Below are 22,841 nucleotides of genomic sequence, written 5' to 3'. Positions count from 1 at the left end.
CAGACATAAAATATCATTTATTTTTTAAATAAATACATTAATTTTATAGAGGCGATTCAGTTATGAAATCATTTTGGTATAACCTAACAAGCCGAGGGTCTAAATCAGGTAAGGGACGACTCTGACTAGTCTATAGTCTGTTCGCATAAATTAAACAAGTCGCCATTTTTATTTTTGAAAAAATTCCAGGTATAAAACGCAAATTTACCCACCCGCCCAAGCCCAATATCGTCATCTGAATATGAATTGATTATTTGTTCTAGATTTTTGAAGAAGTTTTTTGATACATACATTACTGTACAATGCATACTGTAATGTTATACAAAAAAAGTTTCTGTATTGAAACGTTTTAATGAAGAAAAATCATTATTATCAAACATGTTATCGTTTGAGTTATCGTGCGGGATTTATACTATCGATAGCCTATTTATTAACGGTTAATGCGAAAGCGATAATGTTACACGAGAACTACATGCAGATATAGACCTGTCATAGTACGCTTATCAGCGGCCACTACTGCGGGAAATATAGTGTTATTCTATATCTATTTTGTTTATCCAATCGGGAACGTTTATTTATAACACGTGACCGTACAATATATTACCGTATTGGACGCACGTGCGTACAAAAACAACCCTGTATTTTTCCGTATTTGGACGGTTCAACAGTCCCATGTTAAACATACGATAAAGCCCGAAACGCGCGAAAATGTTCCAAATGTAAATCGGGTGAAGTAGGCGCTCTATGTATGCGTCTTGAAATCAGAAAAGGCAGTATATTCATAAAATAGATATAGAATAAAAAGGTTATTTAACATTGTACTGTACAATACGAGATATATTTGGACTCGTACTCAGCTGGGAAAACCTAGCGACTGGTCCAATATGGTTTTCTCAGCTGGGTCTATTCGTTTTTCTTAACAATTATTTTGCTTCTGAATTTATTCAGTATGAGCCTTTGTGGATTGGTTCATTCTCCATGACTTCCGTCTCATTGATACTGACTAGAATCCAAGTGTACAGCTGCTTGAGTTCATATTTTACCAGACGATATTTCAAACTATTCAGCCCATCTGAATGATATCTTTCCTTCATGGTCTTGAAGAGAATATTTCTGAAATTATTGGAGAATGTAAAAATAAAAAAAGACAACATTATTTCATTAGAAAAAGTACCTGAGATTTTAAGTTAGAAAAACAAAATTAAAAGCTGATAAGCCAACAACTATTTTACAATTGCCATACATGTGAGCCAAAGTAAGATTACTCTTGCCACGTGTAGATATTTACTGGGTATAGTTCGGCGTTGAACGGGTAGCTGTGTTTAGCCTTATATGTCACAGAACAGAGCGAATATACAACACGAGTATATTCGATCGGCAATAGCACGCGCATGAAACGTATATGATAAATAATATGTGATGTATACGTTGGATTTAAGTTTTCAGAGGCACACCAAAACGAATATCTCACATGCAGAAATGGACAAAGAAAACCGAAATTTTCAACGAAAACATCAAATTTTCCTAAGTTGCGGTTGGGACAAGTTATGTGGACGCTTATTACGCACAAGGAAAAGCGTATTCTTCCAAAAAATCCGAATTCAGACGCTCTGTGCACAAGCCGGAAGACCACATTTTTTAATTCGGTAGTATATCTCATTCGGTATATATCGCATGTTACCGTAGAGGGATCGATTCCCTAATATGAAATAAGGCAAAGCCTCAAAGCGAGCTCAAAGAAATCAGGTTTAGCTAAAGATAATTTAAACATATGCATCATCTATATGTAACAAAGAAACTGTTCACTACTCAAAAGAATTCGCGAGAACCTATTCACTTGAAAATAAAATATAAAAAAAGTCTAGATTTAATGTCATCATACCTATAACAGCAAACATCATACGTTGCAAAATTTATGGGAAGCCGGTGTCACGGTGACGTCATTACCTATTTGCCGCGTTCCCGTTGCTTTATGCTTATTAGTGGCATTTTTTCCATTTTTGGCCGATGCTTGATCTTTTAAATGAAAATAAATATTTTTTCAAACAACTGGAGAATTTCTTGTATTATTTTTGAGCGATGAATAATATTCAGCAATCGGATGAAGTTCTGTATTCACTGCGGAGAGAAGTATTTCCTGTGAGCACCTGTCCGCTAGGGTGCGCTTTTTAACAACTTCCCACAAAACTTTTCAAATCCATCACCAAGTGTGAAAGTGTACTTGCGTTACCGTAAAGCTCGATTCTATATCGAGACTACTACCACCACAACCACCACCCACCACCACTACTACCACTACCACAACAACTTCTACAACTACCACAACCACTACTACCACCACCACTACTACTACTACTACCACCACTACTACCTCTACCACCACCACTACTACTACAACCACTACTACCACCACCACAACCACTACTACTACTACCACTACCACTACCACTACTACCACTACCACCACAACTACTACTACTACCACCACCACAACAACCACCACCATCACTACCACCACCACTACTACCACCATCACCACTACCAATACCACCGCCACTACTACCTCTACCACCACCACTACTACTACTACTACTACTACCACAACTACCACTACAACCACCACTGCTACCACTACCACCACAGCTACTACCACTACCACCACCACCACCACTGCTACCGCTACCACCACAGCTACTACCACTACCACTACCACTACCACCACCACAAATACCACTACCACCACCACTACTACTACTACTACCATCATTACCACTACTACCACACCCACTACCACTACTACCACACCCACTACCGCCACTACCACTACCACTACCACTACCACTACCACCACCACTTCGTGTCACTGATATGGATAAAACAACATTGGGGTATGGGGGGAGGGGGAGAGGCGTGGCAAGAGTGAGCAATTTTCTCTGATAAAACTTCAAAAGGGACTAACAAATGTATGTCATAACAATCTCACTACCTTTCACCTACTATCATGTTATTTCGAAAGGCGAAAAGACGACGTTTGGCGGGGCGACATTCGGCGGGGCAACGTTCGTAGGGGCAATGTTCGGCGGGGCGATATTCGGCGAGGCAACGTTCGGCGGGGTGACGTTCGGCGGGGCGACGTTTGACGGGGCGCCATAACGACGTTTGGCTTCGTCGCTGCGACAGAATGAAATAACGAAATGGCACAAATCAGCCACCACACAGAAAAGATTACAGAAGGTGTAGTTAATTCGATCCGTTGTACTATGCCTGCTTGAAAACGGTACTCTTGTTAAGACATTTCGCTTTTTATATAATACAGTCAATATTATGCACACAAAATTAATGTACAGCTAGTGCCTTCCTTTGTTTTTTCCCTAGATATTAAAAAATGACAACTTTTAAATATTTTGAGCATGGATAAAACTTTTTTCAAAATACATTTTCACATTTTGAATGTACTTTTAGCAAGGGTCTCGTCAGAGACACCTGCTTTAGTTAGACTAAATTCGAAGAGACTCGATGAAAGCCTTAAGATTTGAACCGCTAAATTCGCATGAAGAAAGTAGTCCTTGGTTAACAAAAAGAAATCAGCGGTAAGCATTTGCGATATCAGCTGGAAGATGGATTTGATGAAGTGTTAAATATATGCAATACATCCGCTCAACACTTTTCGGGAATTTCTCAAAATTGGAATTTTAATGATTTTTTTCGCACTGGTATCAACGCGGAATCGTGGAATTTTCGAATTTACTGTCCCTTGCTCCCATAACTGACGTTGTATTGCTAAGACAGATCAATGGAACAGACTACAAATGGGATCAGTTTCAATTCCGACTTAGAAAAAATATTTATAATCTTGCCAAGGGCTAGTGATAATAGAGTTATTGTTTTGAAATGATTATACAATTAGCCAATATTAATAAATATATATAACAAATACGCCAGTATGGGTCATTTGTTTTTCGGATAGCTTTTATGTTAATCTGATTTATCTGAATTTTCTGTAAGTTTGTAATTACGAGTGATTATGTCTTAATCATGGTCTTGCGCATCAGCGGTAATAATAGTCAACATTCAACAGTTAGACATCATGTACTAAAGTGAGATATTGATATATCTCCTTCAACTGCGTTCAGCTCTACGGAGCCCATCTCTGTTACTCACTCCAACGACGTACACTTGGCCATTGACCTGTTTTTGTGAGAAAGTGGTCACGAGTCGTGATTGACACTCTACTGGTTCCTACTGAACGTCTGTTGAAATCTGGCATGAAACCAACAAAACAAATAGGGTTTTTGAATGTATCTGACTTTAATGGTGGTACTTAATAGGCTGGTATTACTGAGCGTATACATGTTGTCCAACTGACATCCATGATCTGCAATGAGCCCCTTGCTGTCAGCCCTTTCATTGCTTTGATTAATTAAAGTATCTATCGACTTTCTAACTGGCATATGCTAGCTTTATTCTAGGCTATCATGACAAATATACGATTAAACTTAGAATGGCTCACTTCCTACATTATTAATGTTCTTTGAATAATATGTTTTGTTTGTAATTTAACAATAAGTTACACATACTTGAGAACCAGAATGTGTCTATCAAACAAAATACTAAGATCAGCATACTTGTCTGGATTTTGCTTCGCATTTGGGTGGGACAGCATTTTGTATCTTCCAAGCGTGTCAGGCAATCTCGTAATTTTAAGCTCACTGAATTTTATCCTGTAATATTAAAAATAACTATGATGTACAGACATAGCTGAAAATGTATACAATTATACCATATATAACATGACAAATATTAGATGTGCTAGATAAAATAGGGTTATTATGATAGCAGCTTGATCTTGGTTAATGTATTCTTGCCATATAAGACCACCAGAGGCGTGCTATCAGGCCTGGTGAAATCCACGAAAGCCGAATACATCCCACATTTAGCTATAGTTAAAATGACCGTTTTATTATCTACCTTCACCTGTTTGTTGTTTCGTTTTTGACCAAGGAACATTGAGGTTTATCGATGTTAAACTAGAACTGAGTGGGTTTTATGTGTGTGCTAGTAATAGAACTGTGTCATGAATGTTAATGTTAATGACACACGCACAATACAGGATTTAGAGAACAACATGGAATTTATTGGTTCATTCTGTTGCGTTCTAATGTTTAATTCTGTAGTGTCTATGTTTAATTCTGTAGTGGTCTATGTTTAATTCTGTAGCGTTCTATATTTCATTCTGTAGCGTTCTATGCTTGATTCTGCTACGTTCTATGTTTCATTCCGTAGCGTTCTATATTCCATTCTGTAGCGTTCTATGTTTAATTCTGTTGGCTTGCGTTCTATGTTTCATTCTGTAGCGTTTTATGTTTCATTCTGTATCGTTCTCTGTTTCATTCTGCAGCGTTCTATGTTTAATTCCATTGAGTTCTATGTTTAATTCTGTAGCGTTTTATGTTTCATTCTGTAGCGTTTTATGTTTCATTCTGTATCGTTCTCTGTTTTATTCTGCAGCGTTCTATGTTTAATTCCATTGAGTTCTATGTTTAATTCTGTAGCGTTCTATGTTTCATTCTGTAGCGTTTTATGTTTCATTCTGTATCGTTCTCTGTTTCATTCTGCAGCGTTCTATGTTTAATTCCATTGAGTTCTATGTTTAATTCTGTAGCGTTCTATGTTTCATTCTGTAGCGTTCTTTGTTTCATTCTGCAGCGTTCTATGTTTAATTTCATTGAGTTCTATGTTTAATTCTGTAGCGTTCTATGTTTCATTCTGTAGCGTTCTTTGTTTCATTCTGCAGCGTTCTATGTTTAATTCCATTGAGTTCTATGTTTAATTCTGTAGCGTTCTATGTTTCATTCTGTAGCGTTCTTTGTTTCATTCTGCAGCGTTCTATGTTTAATTTCATTGAGTTCTATGTTTAATTCTGTAGCGTTCTATGTTTCATTCTGTAGCGTTCTTTGTTTCATTCTGTAGCGTTCTGTGTTTCATTTTGTAGCATTCTATGTTTAATTCTGTTGCGTTCTATGTTTAATTCTGTTGCGGTCTATGTTTAATTCTGTAGCGTTCTATGTTTCATTCTACTGCGTTCTATGTTTCGTTGTGGCACGTCGTTAGTTTCGTTTTGTTGCGTTGGCGTGCGTGATAAACCGACACACAAAACTTTCAACATTTTGTTATGGGGCGTCGGCGTACGTGCCATTTTTGTTTTGTCGTCCTAGCGCATGCACCAATCCGCCATAACAAAACTTTGAAAGTTTTGTGCTTCATTTTTGCATGTGCGCCAACGCGACAAAACGAAAGAAAACAACGCAATATAACAAAACATAGAAGGCGACAAAACGAAGTAGATTCTATTTCCTTTCGTGCTGGCATCTGTGTCATAAACAAAAGTCAAGTGTTGTCGCGTTGGTGCGCACATCAAGACGAAATGAAATATTTTGTTGTTTTGCAATGGCATGGGCGTCATTAAACAAGATTTCGTTCTGGCATGTTCGCGCAATGTTTTGCAATGGCGCACCTGCCAGAGTAGCAAAACAAAATGTGGTACATAGCTGCGCATGCGCAAAAACTACGTAAGAAAACATTCAATATCGTCTAAGCGCGCATGCCAACACTCTAAAACGAAGTCTTTGTTAATGGCGGGCACGCTAATGCAAAATAAATTGCTTCATTATGTCAGTTTTATGTTTTATTATGCCGCGTTTTACATGCACCAAAACGACACACAAACAGACCCCCTTAAGTTTCGTTATGGCGTGTTGGCGGGCACAACAAAATGTGCTACATAAACCGCGCACACGCCAACTTCCTATGAAGTTTCACTGAATTCCAACCAGTGGTTGCTGAGGAATACTCCGGACAAGAATTGTACTATAGTATATTACTGTTGAATAATCAAAGGGCAATAATTATGTAAAAGATCATTCGACCGAAACATGGAGATAATATGCGCATCTCCTCTTGATAGTGAAAGGTCCTATGAAGTTTCACTGAATTCCAACCAGTAGTTGCTGAGGAATACTCCGGACAAGAATTGTACTATAGTATATTACTTAACAAATAATCAAAGCCTTCGAGTTGTTTATCGTCCAATTTACCACGGTTCAGAGTTCAGATGCGTAGGAATTGAACCACGAGGGCGTTAGCCCGAGTGGTTAAATACTGAAGCATCTGAACGATGAACCGTGGTAAATTAGACGATAAATAACAAGAAGGCCTTGATTGTTTTCATTCTGACATGCTCATTGATATATTTTAATTAAGAAATAATAAATCTGTTCCTATATTTTATCAGTTAATAAAATATGGGCAGGAGTTTGGATGCGTAATAATTAAATCACGAGTGCGCAGCACGAGTGATTTAATTATTCGCATCCAAACGACTGCCCAAGTTTCATTAATTGATAAAATTATTGGAACATATTTATTATTTCGATTCTAACAACGCAAATAATTCGCATTTTACAGTACGTACTACATTTTCAGCGTAATACGTCATTCGGGTCATATGCTGTTACAATTAACCCCCTATGGTTAGAAAGTGTTGCATAGCTAATGGAACGTATATATATTTGTTTATTTTTTATCAGAATTTTGAAAAATATATATAATTTAGTAATCTAACAGCTCGCAAACCAATTATGAACAGAATCATCAAAATAAGCGAGTTGACCCTGTATTACGAGTGACGAGATTAACTTTTATATGACGTCACATCATTATGACGTCATACTTTATGTCATACATTTATGACGTCACCGCTGAATCATAATTAAGCTAATTGAATTCGCTCGTACAGATCAGAGCGTGTTTTACGGACCTACACATAGGTCAGTATGACTTTTTATTATATTTATGTTTTTGAAATGCTGTTTTCAACCATTTGGCCCTGAAATAATTCGTATGTAATGGAACTGAAGTAGAATCTCTTATGTTACAATCATAAGGGGGTGAAATGTAACAGCCAACAATATTTTATCGTAGATTCATGTATAGGCGATTTCGCTATATGTTTATATAGCAATTGCTGCGGATCGTGTTAGAATAGATATTATACTGGACTTCGTTTACGCGAAGAGTAATGTATCGAACGTCATGCGGCAATATGACGTCATAATTGACGTCATAATGCTCTCTTACCAGTCCGCGCGTCAACCGTTGTTTATCGCAGAATATATAGAGCTTGATTTTCTTCCTTGCTTAACTGGAAATCAAATCGAGTCATGTTAGAATGTTGAATAATCAAAGGCAATAATTATGTAAAAGATCATGGAGATAATATGCGCATCTCCTCTTGATAATGAAGATTCCTATGAAGCAGTGATTATATGCTTCTCCTTCGGGGAGCATTTTATTTTATAGTGCTCTTCAGTGAAATACTGAATTTTATCAGTGAAATAAAATTGATATTTTCACTGTTTCAAACTACTCACAGACATTTATGAAGAACTTGTGACGTCATAAAAACGTCACAGAAAATATTAAAGCCTGTGGCGTTAACATAAATGAACTCTTACAATAAGGGTGTCGATAACTGACGACTGTCGGTAATACCCGACATTGCTCTAATTACATTTTTTCTACAAAGATATTCTGATGTCACGATATTATGAGGTCATGGTGTGATGCACGTGACGTTGCGCGGACAAATTAATAGAAAATTTGTTTGTTTCAGTGTAAGATCGAAATATATTTCACTCGTGAACACAATAATTTAAAATATTGCTTTATAGTGTTCACTCGGTACAGCTGAATGCGAAAGAATATGAATTATTAATAAAAGAAAATTCCTTGAAAAATATACTTCATTAAAGGTATAGATGTATAGAAATACTAACAGGGTCATAAACATATTAGATCTATATACATTCTATCATGATGAAATGTAAAAGAAATCAGAAAACGTAATATTTACAGTTTTTCTACAAAAATATCATGACGTCACGAAATTATGACGTCATGTTGCGATGCACGTAACGGGGACAAAATCTGCCTTGAAATTATTGTACCGGCAATATTTTTTAACGTAAATCCATAAAGTATACATGAAATGAAAGCTGACATGAATCTCCAGACGATGATTTAATCGGAACTGCTCTACATTTTCGAAGCTCTTTTTGTGGAAAATTTAAGTAAAAAGAAAACTCGTTTTTTGGCTCTCATTTTATTAAGCGAAAATGTAGAGCAATTCCGATTAAATCATCGTCTGGAGATTCATGTCAGCTTTCATTTCATGTATAATTTATGGATTTACATTAAAAAATATTACCGGTACAATAATTTCAAGGCAGATTTTGTCCCCGTATATCTGACGTCAAAAGTGCGCGAAGTGGTCATGTTTGCGACGTCATGGAAACGTCACTGATGCATTAAACGTAAAAATATACACAGATTTAAATCAGAAACATCTTCCAGTTTTTGTTGGTACCAGTCAATAACGTGGGCTCTGAAAAAAAGTTATAGTATGGTTCCTCCTTAAGTGTAAGATCGAAATCGAAATATATTTCGATTTTACACTAAAACAAACAAATAATCCTCAATGTATTAGTTCACAATCACCGAGTTTACTTGATGCAAGTACACACAGTCAAGGTAATATTTTCTAGAGCATAACTATAATTTCTTTTGAAAACTGTACTATACGAGATTGCCTTGGTGCCCATGACCGCTGATTTTCTAAAACGTTATTCTTCGTCAGACAGAAATGCTTTCAATATGTAAATATTTCATCTCTTCCACTCTTTTATGTCGGTCAATAATATGAAACGCCTCAGCTGTCTTTTATTGGACAACTTATCATGTGTTGTCAGTAGAGCGTCTTATCAAGTCAAACAGCTATGTTGTTATCATGTCAAAATTTTATGCTGCCTTATCCAAATAGTGTCTTATTATGATCAATATCTAAAGTATTTTGTCAAAATGTGACATAACTTGTCCAATTAGTGTCTTATTATGTCGAATTGTGATGCTAATTTGTTCAAAAAGTGTTTTAATGATTGTCCGAACTATAACACAAACCTAAAAATACTTCTAATAAAATCTGGAAAAAGATCCTTTGGAAGAATAGCATGCAACCAAGCAGAACGATAGCACACTCGGTTTGACTGAGTCTGTTCATGAGAGGTAATGAAATGTGCAACATCTCTCACGCCCCCGAGCACCGGCTTAAGCGGAACTCTATTACACATCTATTGAATGGACTCCATGATCCCAAAGGACCAGAAAATATAACAACACTGAATCCAAGTATGAGGAGACTTTTTACAGCCGTCACACAGTACTTAGGGATTGTTGTTGTGATAGTAAATAAAGTCTGTAAAAAGATAGCATGCAACCTAGCAGAGTAATAGCAGACTCGGTTTAACTGAGTCTGTTCATGAGAGGTAATGAGGTTATATAGCAGTAATTCGGTCAAAAATGTGCTTCCGTGGTGTAGTCGAAAAAAGTCCCTGTAAATAGATCCTAATTTTTCGAAAAAAAGTCCCTATAAATAGATCCTAATTTTTCCAAGGTGCGCGCATTTGCGCGTAAACCGGGGGCCAAAAGGGCATTATTTCGCTCGTGGAATGTATTTTACATAAAATAAGACACTTCATGCTCATATTCGCATGTTTTTGAGTTGTTCACTTGAAAACTAAAGTAGGGTGTTTATTCTGCGGACCGCTTTCTGAAATGCGGTAAGATGAGGGTACCTGACTTCAGCTGACTTGTATTTCACTGCATGCTATTCAACACCCTTTTTTCTTTTCGTTTTCTTGAAGCAAATGTATAGATATCTTGTGGAAAATAGGTCTACGACGAAATGAAAATCTAGAAACTGTATCAAAAATCATCTGTAGTAGCTGAATTTTATATGAAACAAAGAACAATTTCTTTAGTTTACTATTTTTGTATAATATTTTTGATAAATTTATCACTATTATATACACAACTTATACAAGGCTTATTTACATTTGTGCAGTTAATATAACTTGTTATATGTGTGCAGTGCCAGCTCAGCTGGCCACAAGGCAGCACAATAATTTTACTTATAACCATCTTTATTTCATCCTAATATCACACTCTCCAGTATGCATAAGCATGATCTTTTAGGTGCGGGGTGCTAGAAAAGTCAGGCTTGGGGTCAGTGAGACCTTTTGAATAGTGTAAATCTGTATGTTATTTGTACCTATACTGGCGTGATGCAAAACGACTGCGTCTTGTTCACGATATGTACCTAGCAGTTTTACACAACTTGTCGTAGTACTCTGTTCTTAAAAGGTGTCTGATAACAGAAGAGCCATGGTGACAGTTTTACACCATTTACCCTAGCTTTAAGGATAACAGTGTCAGCAAGCCCATGATTTAGTCTTAGAATCTGGCCATGGATACGGCCATGGCAGTTGCGGAGAAATGTAACATTTTTGGGCAAGCATGCATTATAGGATCTGTTCACAGCTTCACATTTCTGTGTAGATGTTAAGAATTTAGTTTTTTCTATGCTTTCTGGACCAAGGAGAATTTCAATTCATTTTCTGAGTAAAGTCTCATCATCATCAGTCATTTTAAGCCTGACATTGTCTGGCATATAGTTTTTTGCTTTTTTGTAGTTGCCAGAACAAACCAAACTGTATTTAGAACATGAGGTACCACAGTAACCTTTGAAACATAGTACTATTGCTGAAATTATATTAGGCATTTTGTGTTTTATTGCTTTCAAATTGCTTTTGTACTTCTTATATGCACTTGATAGCTCTGAAACACACCTAGATTTAATAGATAGAGCAAATCTGTTTTTTAGATTAGACTTCTGTTTACCACGGAACATTTTGTCACTAAATGGTGCCCGGTTAATTTGCCTTTTTAGAGAATTTGTTAGGTGCCTCACATCTTTCAAGTGCACAGTTTTAGTTCCTTGACCTTTGTCTACACCAGAATGACCTTTAGAATCTCCATCACCTGTGTGGTGTGAAATCTGAAGATCTTTAGTAATATCCTTAGATACCATTTCATTCCATTTGAGCAGAGACCAGGTGTGCAGTATCAACACCTTTTTAGTTACATTTTGACATGAATAGTTGGAGAGAACTTGAATACCATGGCCATGAGATATGACTTTAGCTATAGAATGCAAAAATATGCAGTATTGTTGCATTTGAGATGAAAAAAAAGACAATTTCCCCATTTTTTACTGAAAAATAAGCTTTTTTTTTAACAAAAAAAAATTCACTTAACACTAATTTTGTTATATATTTTATCACAGTTGCATAATTATAAGTTTTTTTCAGTGTGATTGTCTATTCCGCACTTGTTGGTGGTATATTTGATGTAATATCTTACGGTTTTTTTTGAAAAAACAGCGTTTAATGACTATATGTGATTCAGCCAAATTTAACGGCTTAAACCGCAGTCTTTGGACAAAATGATGGCTGTACAAAAATAGTGATTTTGAGAAAACTACTGGTTTGTTTGGGCTGAAACTTGTTTTATAAGCTGAGTATAGATGAAACTTCACATAGACAGCAAAAACGCTGAAAAAAATAATTCATATTTCCTCATAGGCATACAGACACTAAATAGCCTGAGCACCTATGAAAAAATGGTATCGCATAATGGCGGATTCAAATAGTTCTCAGTTCTTTTTGCTGTAAGAAGGATTTTTCCTTGAAATCATTGCTATATATTGGTTGAAATCATATTGCATGCCTATACTTGACATACTGGTAGCATTTGCATGTTGAAAAAAGACTCCAAACTGATTTAACATGTGAAATTTATTCATACACCCCTACCCTAAATTGTGATTGTCATTTCAGTGTAAAAAGTACGGTGTGTTCGTTTGACCAGAAATATTTTTCTTGCATCAAACATGACCCCTACTTTTCTTTGGATATTTTTACAGTATAAATGTTGCTCTACAAGAAAATGTAAGTTAAAGAAATTTAAAATGGGTCTAGGTGTGTATTGCAGCATTGTGAAAACTTGTCATTTTATATAGAATATATAGTGCTGGCTATTTAGTGTGTTATAACCTTTAAAATCCCCGGAAGTGGTATTAGGTTTAGAGGAACTCCCGGAAGTGAGTCCATTTAGGTCATCGAAAGATGACATAGGTTTAAAGAGACTTGTAGAAGTATGTTTTCAGCAATCCCCGGAAGTGGACAACAGGTTAACGCTCTCGAAAGAGAGCCAGGTAGGATTTAAGATGATAGAAAGTTGTAAGGCAAATGAGTTCGCACAAACATGTAAGCAGACAAGTAATGCCGTAAGTAGTTCTGTTTATGTAGAAAATAACGAAGTTACAGGGAGATGGAATGCATACGAATCATGTAGAAGTTCTACCTGGAGAGAATTAGAGGCTATATGCGTAGGGTTTTACTAAGCAAAATAGAACTGTTACAGAATAAAGCAGTAAAATTCTATACGGATAACAAGAATATTACATATATTCTAAAATCGGGGAGTAATGTAGAGAACCTACATACAATTTGTTTACAAATAAATGATGTTTGCGAATTGCACAATATTAGATATAATGTTGAGTGGATACCTAGAGTTGGAAATCAGAAGGCAGATTATTTAAGTCACTGCTTAGATCCAGATGACTGGTCAGTTAATGAACATGTTTACACTATTTTAGATAAATTATGGGGACCGCACAGTATTGATAGATTTTCCACACATTATGATAATAAATGTGTTAGATTCAATTCAAAATGGTGGGTCCCTGGCACTGAAGCCGTAAATTGTTTAGACGAATGTTGGTCAAAAGAACTTAACTGGCTTGTTCCGCCACCAAGTATGATTACAGAATGTATAAAAAAGATGGCAACAGATAAATGTACAGGTACATTAGTAATACCAAGGTGGCAGTCGGCACCGTTTTGGCCATTGTTAGTAGACACAAATGGCAGATACAATGTGTTTGTTTAGGAAGAAAATGTATTACCAATTGTAAGTTCTGTTTGTCAAGGCCGAGGAAACAATGATGTTTTTAGTAAAGAACCATTTTCTTTCAGAATGATAGCGCTGAGATGCAGCTTCGCCGACAAAGAGAACGTTTAATTATAATCGAAAATGACAAAATACGAGGCAGGGGTCACAGTGGAAAATTCTGACTATGTAGTAGATCGCATGGCAACACATATTCTTAAGTCCAGAGCAGACGGAACTGTATCAAAATATTCTTATCAGGTGAAGGCTTTCAAAGATTTTTGCGAAAGTAAAGGGTTTTCTACTAACCCAGCTCAGTCAATTCACGTTGCTATGTATCTTTCAAATTTAATTGACATTGGCAAGTCAGACAAAGTCGTTACGTCGGCGTTTAACGCTATAGAGTGGTTACATAATATAAACGATTTACAAGATCCAACCGAAAACGCAATAGTGAAAAACGAATAAACTCTAAACCGATAGTGAAAAGGGACATTATTTCATCTGAGCATTTGACTGAACTTTGTGACATGTACACAAACAGTACAGATGTTATTGTACTGAGAGACTTATCAATGCTTTTATTGAGTTACTCAGGTTTTCTTAGATTCAGCAAAGTAAGCTATTTAAAAATACATGCACTTTGCTAAGATCCACAATGATTCGGAAGTATATTTATTTCAACCCGCGTGCAGATCAGGGTCGAAATGTTTTTACTTAACAAGAATAAAAAGCTGAGTTATACTCACGCTCGAGAGTGTATTGTTCAAAAATTAAGGTCTGTAGCACCTGCATGATCTGAAATTAAGTACCCACACATTACGTGCTAGTGGAGCCACTACTGTTGCAAACACATGTGATATTTCAGAGCGTTGTATCAAACGCCATGGTAGATGGAAAACAGATGTTTCCAAAGATTCATATATTAATGATTCAGTTGAAAAGAAATTACATATTACCAAGCAAATAAAACTGCAGAAACATAAAGTATTGAAAATGTCAGTGACTAGTGACGTTACGCAGTATAGTGCAGAATATGTGTCTCAACGTTATTGTAGTACAATGAGCGGTTCAGTGAAGTGTAAAGTCACATGACTTCATACGGAAAGTTTGGTTTTATTGGAGGGAAAATCCAGTTCTAGGCTTGACTTCGGCTACGTAACACGTACTTTTCAAATTCGAAAAATGTGAATATGTCTATTAACATACGTGTAAAGATTAAAAATAACAGATGTATTCATTTTACGAAAGTTATTTGCATATTTAGACAATCTGACTAAAGTACATCTCCTATTACGCTACGCATAGGATCTGTTTTTTTCAATTTATTTCGATCATGGCATATTACATGCATGTGATCATGACAACACAAGTAACAAAATATAACAGTCAAGAAACAGTTACATAAACATATGAACAGTATGCTCTTACATAATAAGATAATGTAGTTAATTGTTACAAGTATCAGATTTGAAAATATTTTGCCTAACATTACAGTAACTAAATTATCTAAATCAAAAGAAATTTTACATGGAGGATGAATCTATCGAAAAGCAGCCAAAATAATTTTGCAAAATAAAGCTAGTTTAGTAAGTTTTGGTCTATTATTATTGTTCATGAGTTCCTCAAACTTGTAAACATTAGGGTGAATTCTGTAATAAGCTGCAATGTATTTCTTTCTGTCATCATTAAAAAAATTACATTCAAATAAGTAATGAAACTCATCCCCTAGAGAATTGGAATTACACAAATGACAGAGTCTCTGATTTTGTTCAATATCCATATATCGCCCTTTTTCAATTGGCAATTTGTGATTAGTAGTTCGAAATTTGCACAAAATAAAAGCTAAACTACTAGGAAGTAAATCAAGGTATTCTTCAAAACAATGGTTTGTCTTAAATAATCTGTATGTCAAACATTTAGAAGAGTTAAAAACATTGCTATTCCAATTCTGCAAAAACTGATCATACAACCTTGACTTCACTAAAGATTTGAAGTGAATAGTGTCATTTACAGATTGATTTATAAAATACTCAGATAATCCTAATTCATCTAGACATTTTTCAATAGAAGATATCCATGGTGACTTGATAATATTATTAGAATGTAAACTATAAACAGTGTTATATAAAACCTTACATATCTTTTCCTCCCTTGCATTAATAACTTTACTCCAATAACATAATAATCTGGATTTAACCAGTAAGCTAATGGGTTTTATACCAAATTCACCAAAAACCATACAATTTGGTGTGGAAGGTTTAAGTTTAAGTATAAACTTACAGTATTTTAATTGGAACTGTTCAATGATTCGAATATTCTCAAAGCCCCATACTTCCGACCCATACAACAAAATAGGAGTAATCATAGAATCGAATAAATGAATCTGAATAGAAATTGGAAGGTTAAGTTTGCGAGATTTTGTAATTAAAGCGAACATAGCTTTTCTAGCCTGGTCAACCAGTCTTTTCTTTGTTTTTGAGAAGTTACCATTATAATTAAACTGTACCCCAAGATAAGAGAAGTCTTCTACAAGATCAAGTTTTATATTATCATAGAAAAATTCAAAATTTCTACTACCAACTTTAGATTTTGTAAACACAACAACTTTTGTTTTAGCAGCATTAACTTGTAAATCCCATAAGGCACAGTAATCTTGCATAGCATATAATGCATTTTGTAACTCAGTTTGACTTTCAGCCAAGATCACAGTGTCATCAGCATATAATAATAGAAATAATCGTAAGTATACTTCAACATCCTCATCGCTTAAGCAGTCAAATGTAGTTTTAGACAATGTGGATAACCCTTCAAACCTTGTAGACATATATGTTGTAAGATCATTTAAAAATAGTGAAAATAAAACAGGCGAAAGATTTTCTCCCTGGCGTACACCAGTATCACTAGAAAAAAAATTAGATAGTGTATTACCAACTTTAACTAGTGAATGATTTAGCTAGTGAATACATGTTGTATATTATTCTTAAACATTTACCATCTATGTTGTTATTTAACAGTTTCCGCCATAGTGCTAATCTGTTAACAGAATCAAATGCCTTTTTATAATCAATAAAGGCACAAAAAAGTTTTTTCTTTTTACTTAAATAAAAATCTATAATAAGTTTCAAAGAGAATATATGATCTATTGTACTGTAACCTTTACGGAAGCCTGCTTGTTCTTCACATATTACATTATTACTTTCTAAAAAACAATTTAATCTATTATTCAGAACTGCCGTAAATAATTTACCGAAACAGCTTAGAATTGTTATACCACGATAATTATCTGGATTATTCATACTACCTTTATTCTTAAAAATAGGTAAAATAATACCTTTACTCCAAATTTCGGGAAAAATGCCCGAATCCAAAATTATATTGAACAATTTACAAATAACTACAACAAACTCATCATTGTTACAATATTTCAAGTACTCATTCAATATATTATCAAACATTGATGGACTTTTACTATTTTTTAAACTAGTTATACATTTTCGAACTTCTAAAACATTGAATGGTTCATTTAACATAGTATTATTACTAGATAGCATGTCAAAATCTATATCATCAAAGGATTTCTCATCAGTACCAACAGACTGGTTCAACTTTACAAAATGATCATAGAAAACTTCACTTGAAATATTAGACAAAGTTTCTTTTTTCTCACTTGAATATTTATTTAGCAACTGCCAGTAAGATTTTGGGTCAGTTGTACGCAGACTTTTAATTTTCTTATTGACTTCAGTTTGAAACAATTGCAGTTTCTTTTTCAACAATTTTTTATAAGTCTTACTACTAGCAACCATATCAGCGTGACTATCAGAACTTTTGATTTTCCTATGTCTGCTTTTATCAGAATGATATTTTTTCCTAGCATTTTTGCACTCAACATCAAACCAAGGTTTAAATTTGACATTCTTTTTCTTTCTATTAGTATTTTTTGTGACCATTAAATGGCACTTATCTGCAGCTTCAGACATAACACTAGAAATTCTATCAGTAAGATTATTAATTAAATCACTAGTATATTCTTTTGTATCATAAATTACAGCAAGATCTTCATTTAACTGAGCAATAGTCTCTCGATCAAACAAATCAACAAACTTATCCTTAACTGTATTATCCCAAATAGGTCTTACTACATGTACATCTTCTGTATTACTAATATTAGTGTCACTGCCAATATTCTCTTCTTCATGTTCTAAATTTAAAACAATGCTACCAGCTGAATCAATCATAAAACTAAGACAACAATGTATATCAGATACAATAGGATCAAAATCCAGTATTTCAAAATGGTGAACATGTGGAAATTGACAAGGAGACATTATCAAGTAATCAATTAAACTAGAACCTTTAGACGTACATTTGCCAATAGATCTATCTTTTCCAGAGCGACCATTTGCAACAAATAATCCAGACGCCTTACATAGCTCCATCAGTCTACGACCATAATTGTTGACACAGGTTTTGTCCTCAGAGTATCGTTCTAATGGAAAACCTAGGTCAGCAAAATTATTCACTGCTAAAATATGATTTGCATTATCATCTAACGTGTCATTCATAATGAAAGGATCAATACTCACAAAATCAGGCAGTGTACAAGATCTAGCGTTAAAATCTCCGACCATAACAAAAGAGGCATTATCAAACTGAGAGTTAAGATCAACTATATTACTCTCTAACTTATCAAAAATTTCAGGTGAACTGTAAGAAGAACCTTCAGGGGGACATATACAACACCAAAAATGATATCAGATTCTTTAAATTTAAACCATAAGCAATTTTCATGACTTATGTCTAAAACTACTATGTTATCAACAAGATTGTTTTTTATAAATAATCCTACACCACCAGACTTACTTTTAAAAATTTTACGGTTCACTCCTTTAAATGTATAACCATCAATATGCGGGCTGTCGAAAACATCAAGTTTTGTTTCGGCAAAGCAAATAACACTATACTCTTTAACAAACTCTACAAAATCAGGGTTATTCAATTTAGAACTTAAACCGCAGACATTCACAAAGGCAAATTTAAATGAAGTGTCATTTTTAGGAATACAATAATTATGACTAGACAAAATGAGATCATTTGGATTAGTACTACTATCACTGTTCAAACTACTGTTAATACAATCCTTATTATCAATATTGCATGATTTACTATCTTCAGAATTTACTATTTCAAAATTAGTATCATTATCTATACAACTTTGAACAAGTGAAATATCAGAAAAATCTTTAACATTAACCTGGATGTTAAAAGAACCATCAGGCTTTGTATTTTTAGGAATACAATAATTATGACTAGACAAAATGAGATCATTTGGAGTAGTGCTACTAATACTGTTCAAACTACTGTTAACACAATTTTTATTATCAATATTGCACAATTTACTATCTTCAGAATTTACTATTTCAAAATTAGTATCATTATCTATACAACTTTGAACAAGTGAAATATCAGAAAAATCTATGTCAAAAGAACCATCAGGCTTTGTATTATTAATACAAGATTTTAAGTTTTTACAAGTACAAGTACCCTTAATATCTTTCGAACAAGCACATTTCAAACAAGAAAAACTAGAATTGTCATTGACTATGCTGGATTTCCTATCCAAAACATCAACGGAACTTGAAAGTCTAACGACATTAACATAACTGGAACAACTTCTGTCCGGATTGTTCAAAGAAACATAATTCCTGGACCTCGAATCATTGGAACATAAGTTCTGAGGAGAAACATCCTCCGCGTCTTCCTACAGAAAGCTCTCGACCCCCAACTCCTTCAACATACTGGCAGTTACATCTACCTTTAATTTACTGAATATGTCATCTGGATTCATAAGCACATAATGGGCTGAGTTATAGTTACAATGAACGTTCCCATCGCGAATAAAGCACTTGGTCACTCCTGGAATATCTGACACGACCTTCTTTAACCTCATTCGTAATGGTGTGACGTCATCAGTGATGTAAGCATCTTTATACGCCTGAACAGGTGAAACCCTTAGATATTTCTTGTGAAGATATATACGTCTAATAGGCTGACGCGATACAAAGCGAACTATTATCTGTCTCTTTCCTCCTGGTTTTGGACTGGTCCAATGACAGGCACTAATGTCACTTTTAAGTACAATAGGATCCGCTGAATCATCTAACCTCCATGGAACTGAAGCAACAGGATTGTCTTTACTCTGGCCTGGCGGGGGCGTCAGAGCTCCCATGTGGTTGAACAAGTTAACCACTTCCTCTAACAGGTCATCACTCACCGGGTTGAAGTTACCAATCCTTAGATTCTCACGTTTTGCATACTGTTTAACTCCATCAATCTCATAAAAGTTCTTCAAAACGTTGGTCTTAGCTCTAGAAAAGTCCTCTTTCCGCACACAACCATCAATCAAAGACACTAAATGATCAAAATGCGGCTTCAATAAGTCTGAAACTGCTTCTGCAATTGACGGAATGTCCTCTCTGTTAAGTGATTTATCACCCAAACTAGTAACGCATGTGGTTGCAACACCTTTCTTCCTGGTCTCTCTTCCCTGCGACATTTTCAGGGAACACAAACTTCCAAACCTTTTCAATGTTCTGTTTATAATAGGCAAAGAGTTTCTCTCGATGAATGAATGGTTATTTAAATGAATTAAAGCTAATTACTGGTTCAAAATGTGAAAAATATTCAGAGCACGTTTTTTCTTGACTGTTAAAAATGGCTACCGGAACTGGTCATCTGAGAACGACCTATTCATTGCCTCGTTCTGACGACCCTTTCGCTAGCCAATCAGAGCCTAACTTACAACATCTTGCAAATCTACCTGTAGCCTTGGCTTTTGATATTTACAATTCTTATGTCGTTATGTATCAGATAGCCGCCTAGCTCAGTCGGTAGGCCACTTGCTTTGTAAGCGAGGGGTCCCGGGTTCGAGCCCTGGAATGATTAGAATTTTTCTTACTCCTTGACATTCGAACAAGTCGTCTGATTGGATAAAATAAAAATAGCAATACTGGAAATCCAAAATCTACAGAAGACGAATATGAATGGGTCGTTCTCAGATCTTCGTTTAGAAGATTAAGTACTTTAGTCAGATTGCATATTCAGATAGAGTCCGTGTTTCTGATATTCCGAGGAATGAATTAGTGTTTATCTGTTTTAGTTAAATCCTACGTGCATACGCTACGGTCACGTGTTTTTTTTTTTTTTTTTTTTTTGCCTCACAGAGGTTTCGGTTCGTGGGCGGCTGTGACCTGTGGGACCTGTCAAGTTTACCAATGTATAGTTTATAGAAGCATAAAATAAAATTATTACAAAGGTTTGTTTCTGATCCGACCGAGGTATGCAATTTATAGATATGGACGAACTTAATGTAATACTGTTTTAGATAGATAGAAGCAATATGTTTCAACATGCAAAATATGTTTGTTAAATTGAATAATTGTGTATTATGTGACAGCTCCTTTGTCCAAAATAAAAGTCTTGCCAACTGCAATTTGTGTTGATTATGTTGTACGCAGGTGCGTTGAGACCTTATTTTACCTTCTGTGCATTAAAACATTTGCGGAACTCTAGTAAAACACTCGAAAAATGCGAAAACTTACACATCAGGTGACATTTTTTACTTTTACATACGACTTCGAAATGGAACTGCACTGATTGTCTTTACAGAAGTTTTTCTGCGTAATAAATGCAAAATTTGCCGAAAATTAAATAAAATAGTTCCCTTATGAAATGTGAAACACCTCTCACGCTTAAGCGGAACTCTATTACACATCTATTGATGGACTATGAGCCCAAAGGAACCGAAACTATAACAACACTGAATCCAAGTACAGGTCTTACACACCCCGTTTGATGTTGTTGTGACTAATAAAGTGTAAGACCCAGTGATGCTTTTCTCCTAAATCCTACATAAAACTTACGGAGGGAATGTAATTTTGTCTTGCAGCTTGCTTAGTCGTGCCCTTAAAAGTTAGACTCTTGCTGCTCTGACTTCAGGCAAGTTGTTGAGTACATTGTTGTAATTATACCCTAGATTGACCCTATTCATGTTTTACTATATATAATCTAGTATTTTGTCACTAATGTTAGAGTCTTTTTCAGTGAGAAGTGATCTTATTTACATTGTTTTCTCCTAACCTGTTGAAAGTAGGGTAAGTGGGAGGTTGGCATGCCCTAAACGTGTTTAAGCCCCCAGTTTCCTGTATATAGGTTACTGGCCGTTCCAAGGCGAAGCCCTATTTCAACTTGTTTTTTTAGCTCACCTGTCACGTAGTGGTGAGCTTTTGTGATCAACCTTCTTCCGTCGTCCGTCGTTCGTCCGTCCGTCCGTCAACAATTTCCTTGTGAACATGATAGAAACCACATTTTGTAATTGATTTTTATCAAACTTGCACACAACTTGTATGGGCATAATATCTCGGTTCCTTTCGAAAACTGGCCAGATCCAATCATGGTTCCAGAGTTATGGCCCCTTAAAGGGCCAAAATTTGCCATTTTTGGCTTGTGGACACGATATAGACCATATTTTGCCATCAACTTTAATAAAACTTGCACACAACTTGTACTGGCATAATATCTCGGTTACTTTCGAAAACTGGTCAGATCTCATCATGGGTTCTAGAGTTATGACCCCTTAAAGGGGCAACATTTGCTATTTTTCGCCTGTGAACACGATAGAGACCACATTTTGCAATCAACTTTAATAAAACCTGCACACAACTTGTATTGGCAGAATAGCTCGGTTCCTTTTGAAATCTGGCTAGGTCCCATCATGGGTTGCAGAGTTATGGCCCCTTAAAGGGCCAAAATTTGCTATTTTTGGCTTGTGAACACGATAAAGACAACATTTTGCAATCGACTACAATCAAACTTGCACACAACTTGTATTGGCACAATATCTCGGTTCCTTTCGAAAACTGGCCAGATCC

The 22,841-nt window shown here is 35.4% G+C and overlaps 1 protein-coding gene across 1 annotated transcript in view; it reads right to left on the bottom strand.

Annotated features, from left to right (window-relative positions):
• Positions 1-239: 239 nt before the first annotated feature.
• The window catches only part of LOC123551421 (beta-1,4-N-acetylgalactosaminyltransferase bre-4-like), a 61,212-nt gene continuing 38,610 nt past the window's right edge, over positions 240-22,841 (bottom strand). Inside the window, exons 6-7 of the mRNA XM_045340352.2 lie at positions 4,626-4,721; positions 240-1,113 (exon numbers count right to left, since the gene is read on the bottom strand). Of these exons, the coding sequence (XP_045196287.2) occupies positions 945-1,113; positions 4,626-4,721 (265 nt within the window). The 3' untranslated portion in view covers positions 240-944. The remainder of the gene's footprint in view (positions 1,114-4,625; positions 4,722-22,841) is intronic.

Source organism: Mercenaria mercenaria, chromosome 4 (genome assembly GCF_021730395.1).
Source record: "Mercenaria mercenaria strain notata chromosome 4, MADL_Memer_1, whole genome shotgun sequence".
In the NCBI taxonomy this organism is placed as follows: Eukaryota; Metazoa; Mollusca; class Bivalvia; order Venerida; family Veneridae; genus Mercenaria; species Mercenaria mercenaria.
This window is presented reverse-complemented; position numbering and strand designations above follow the sequence as displayed.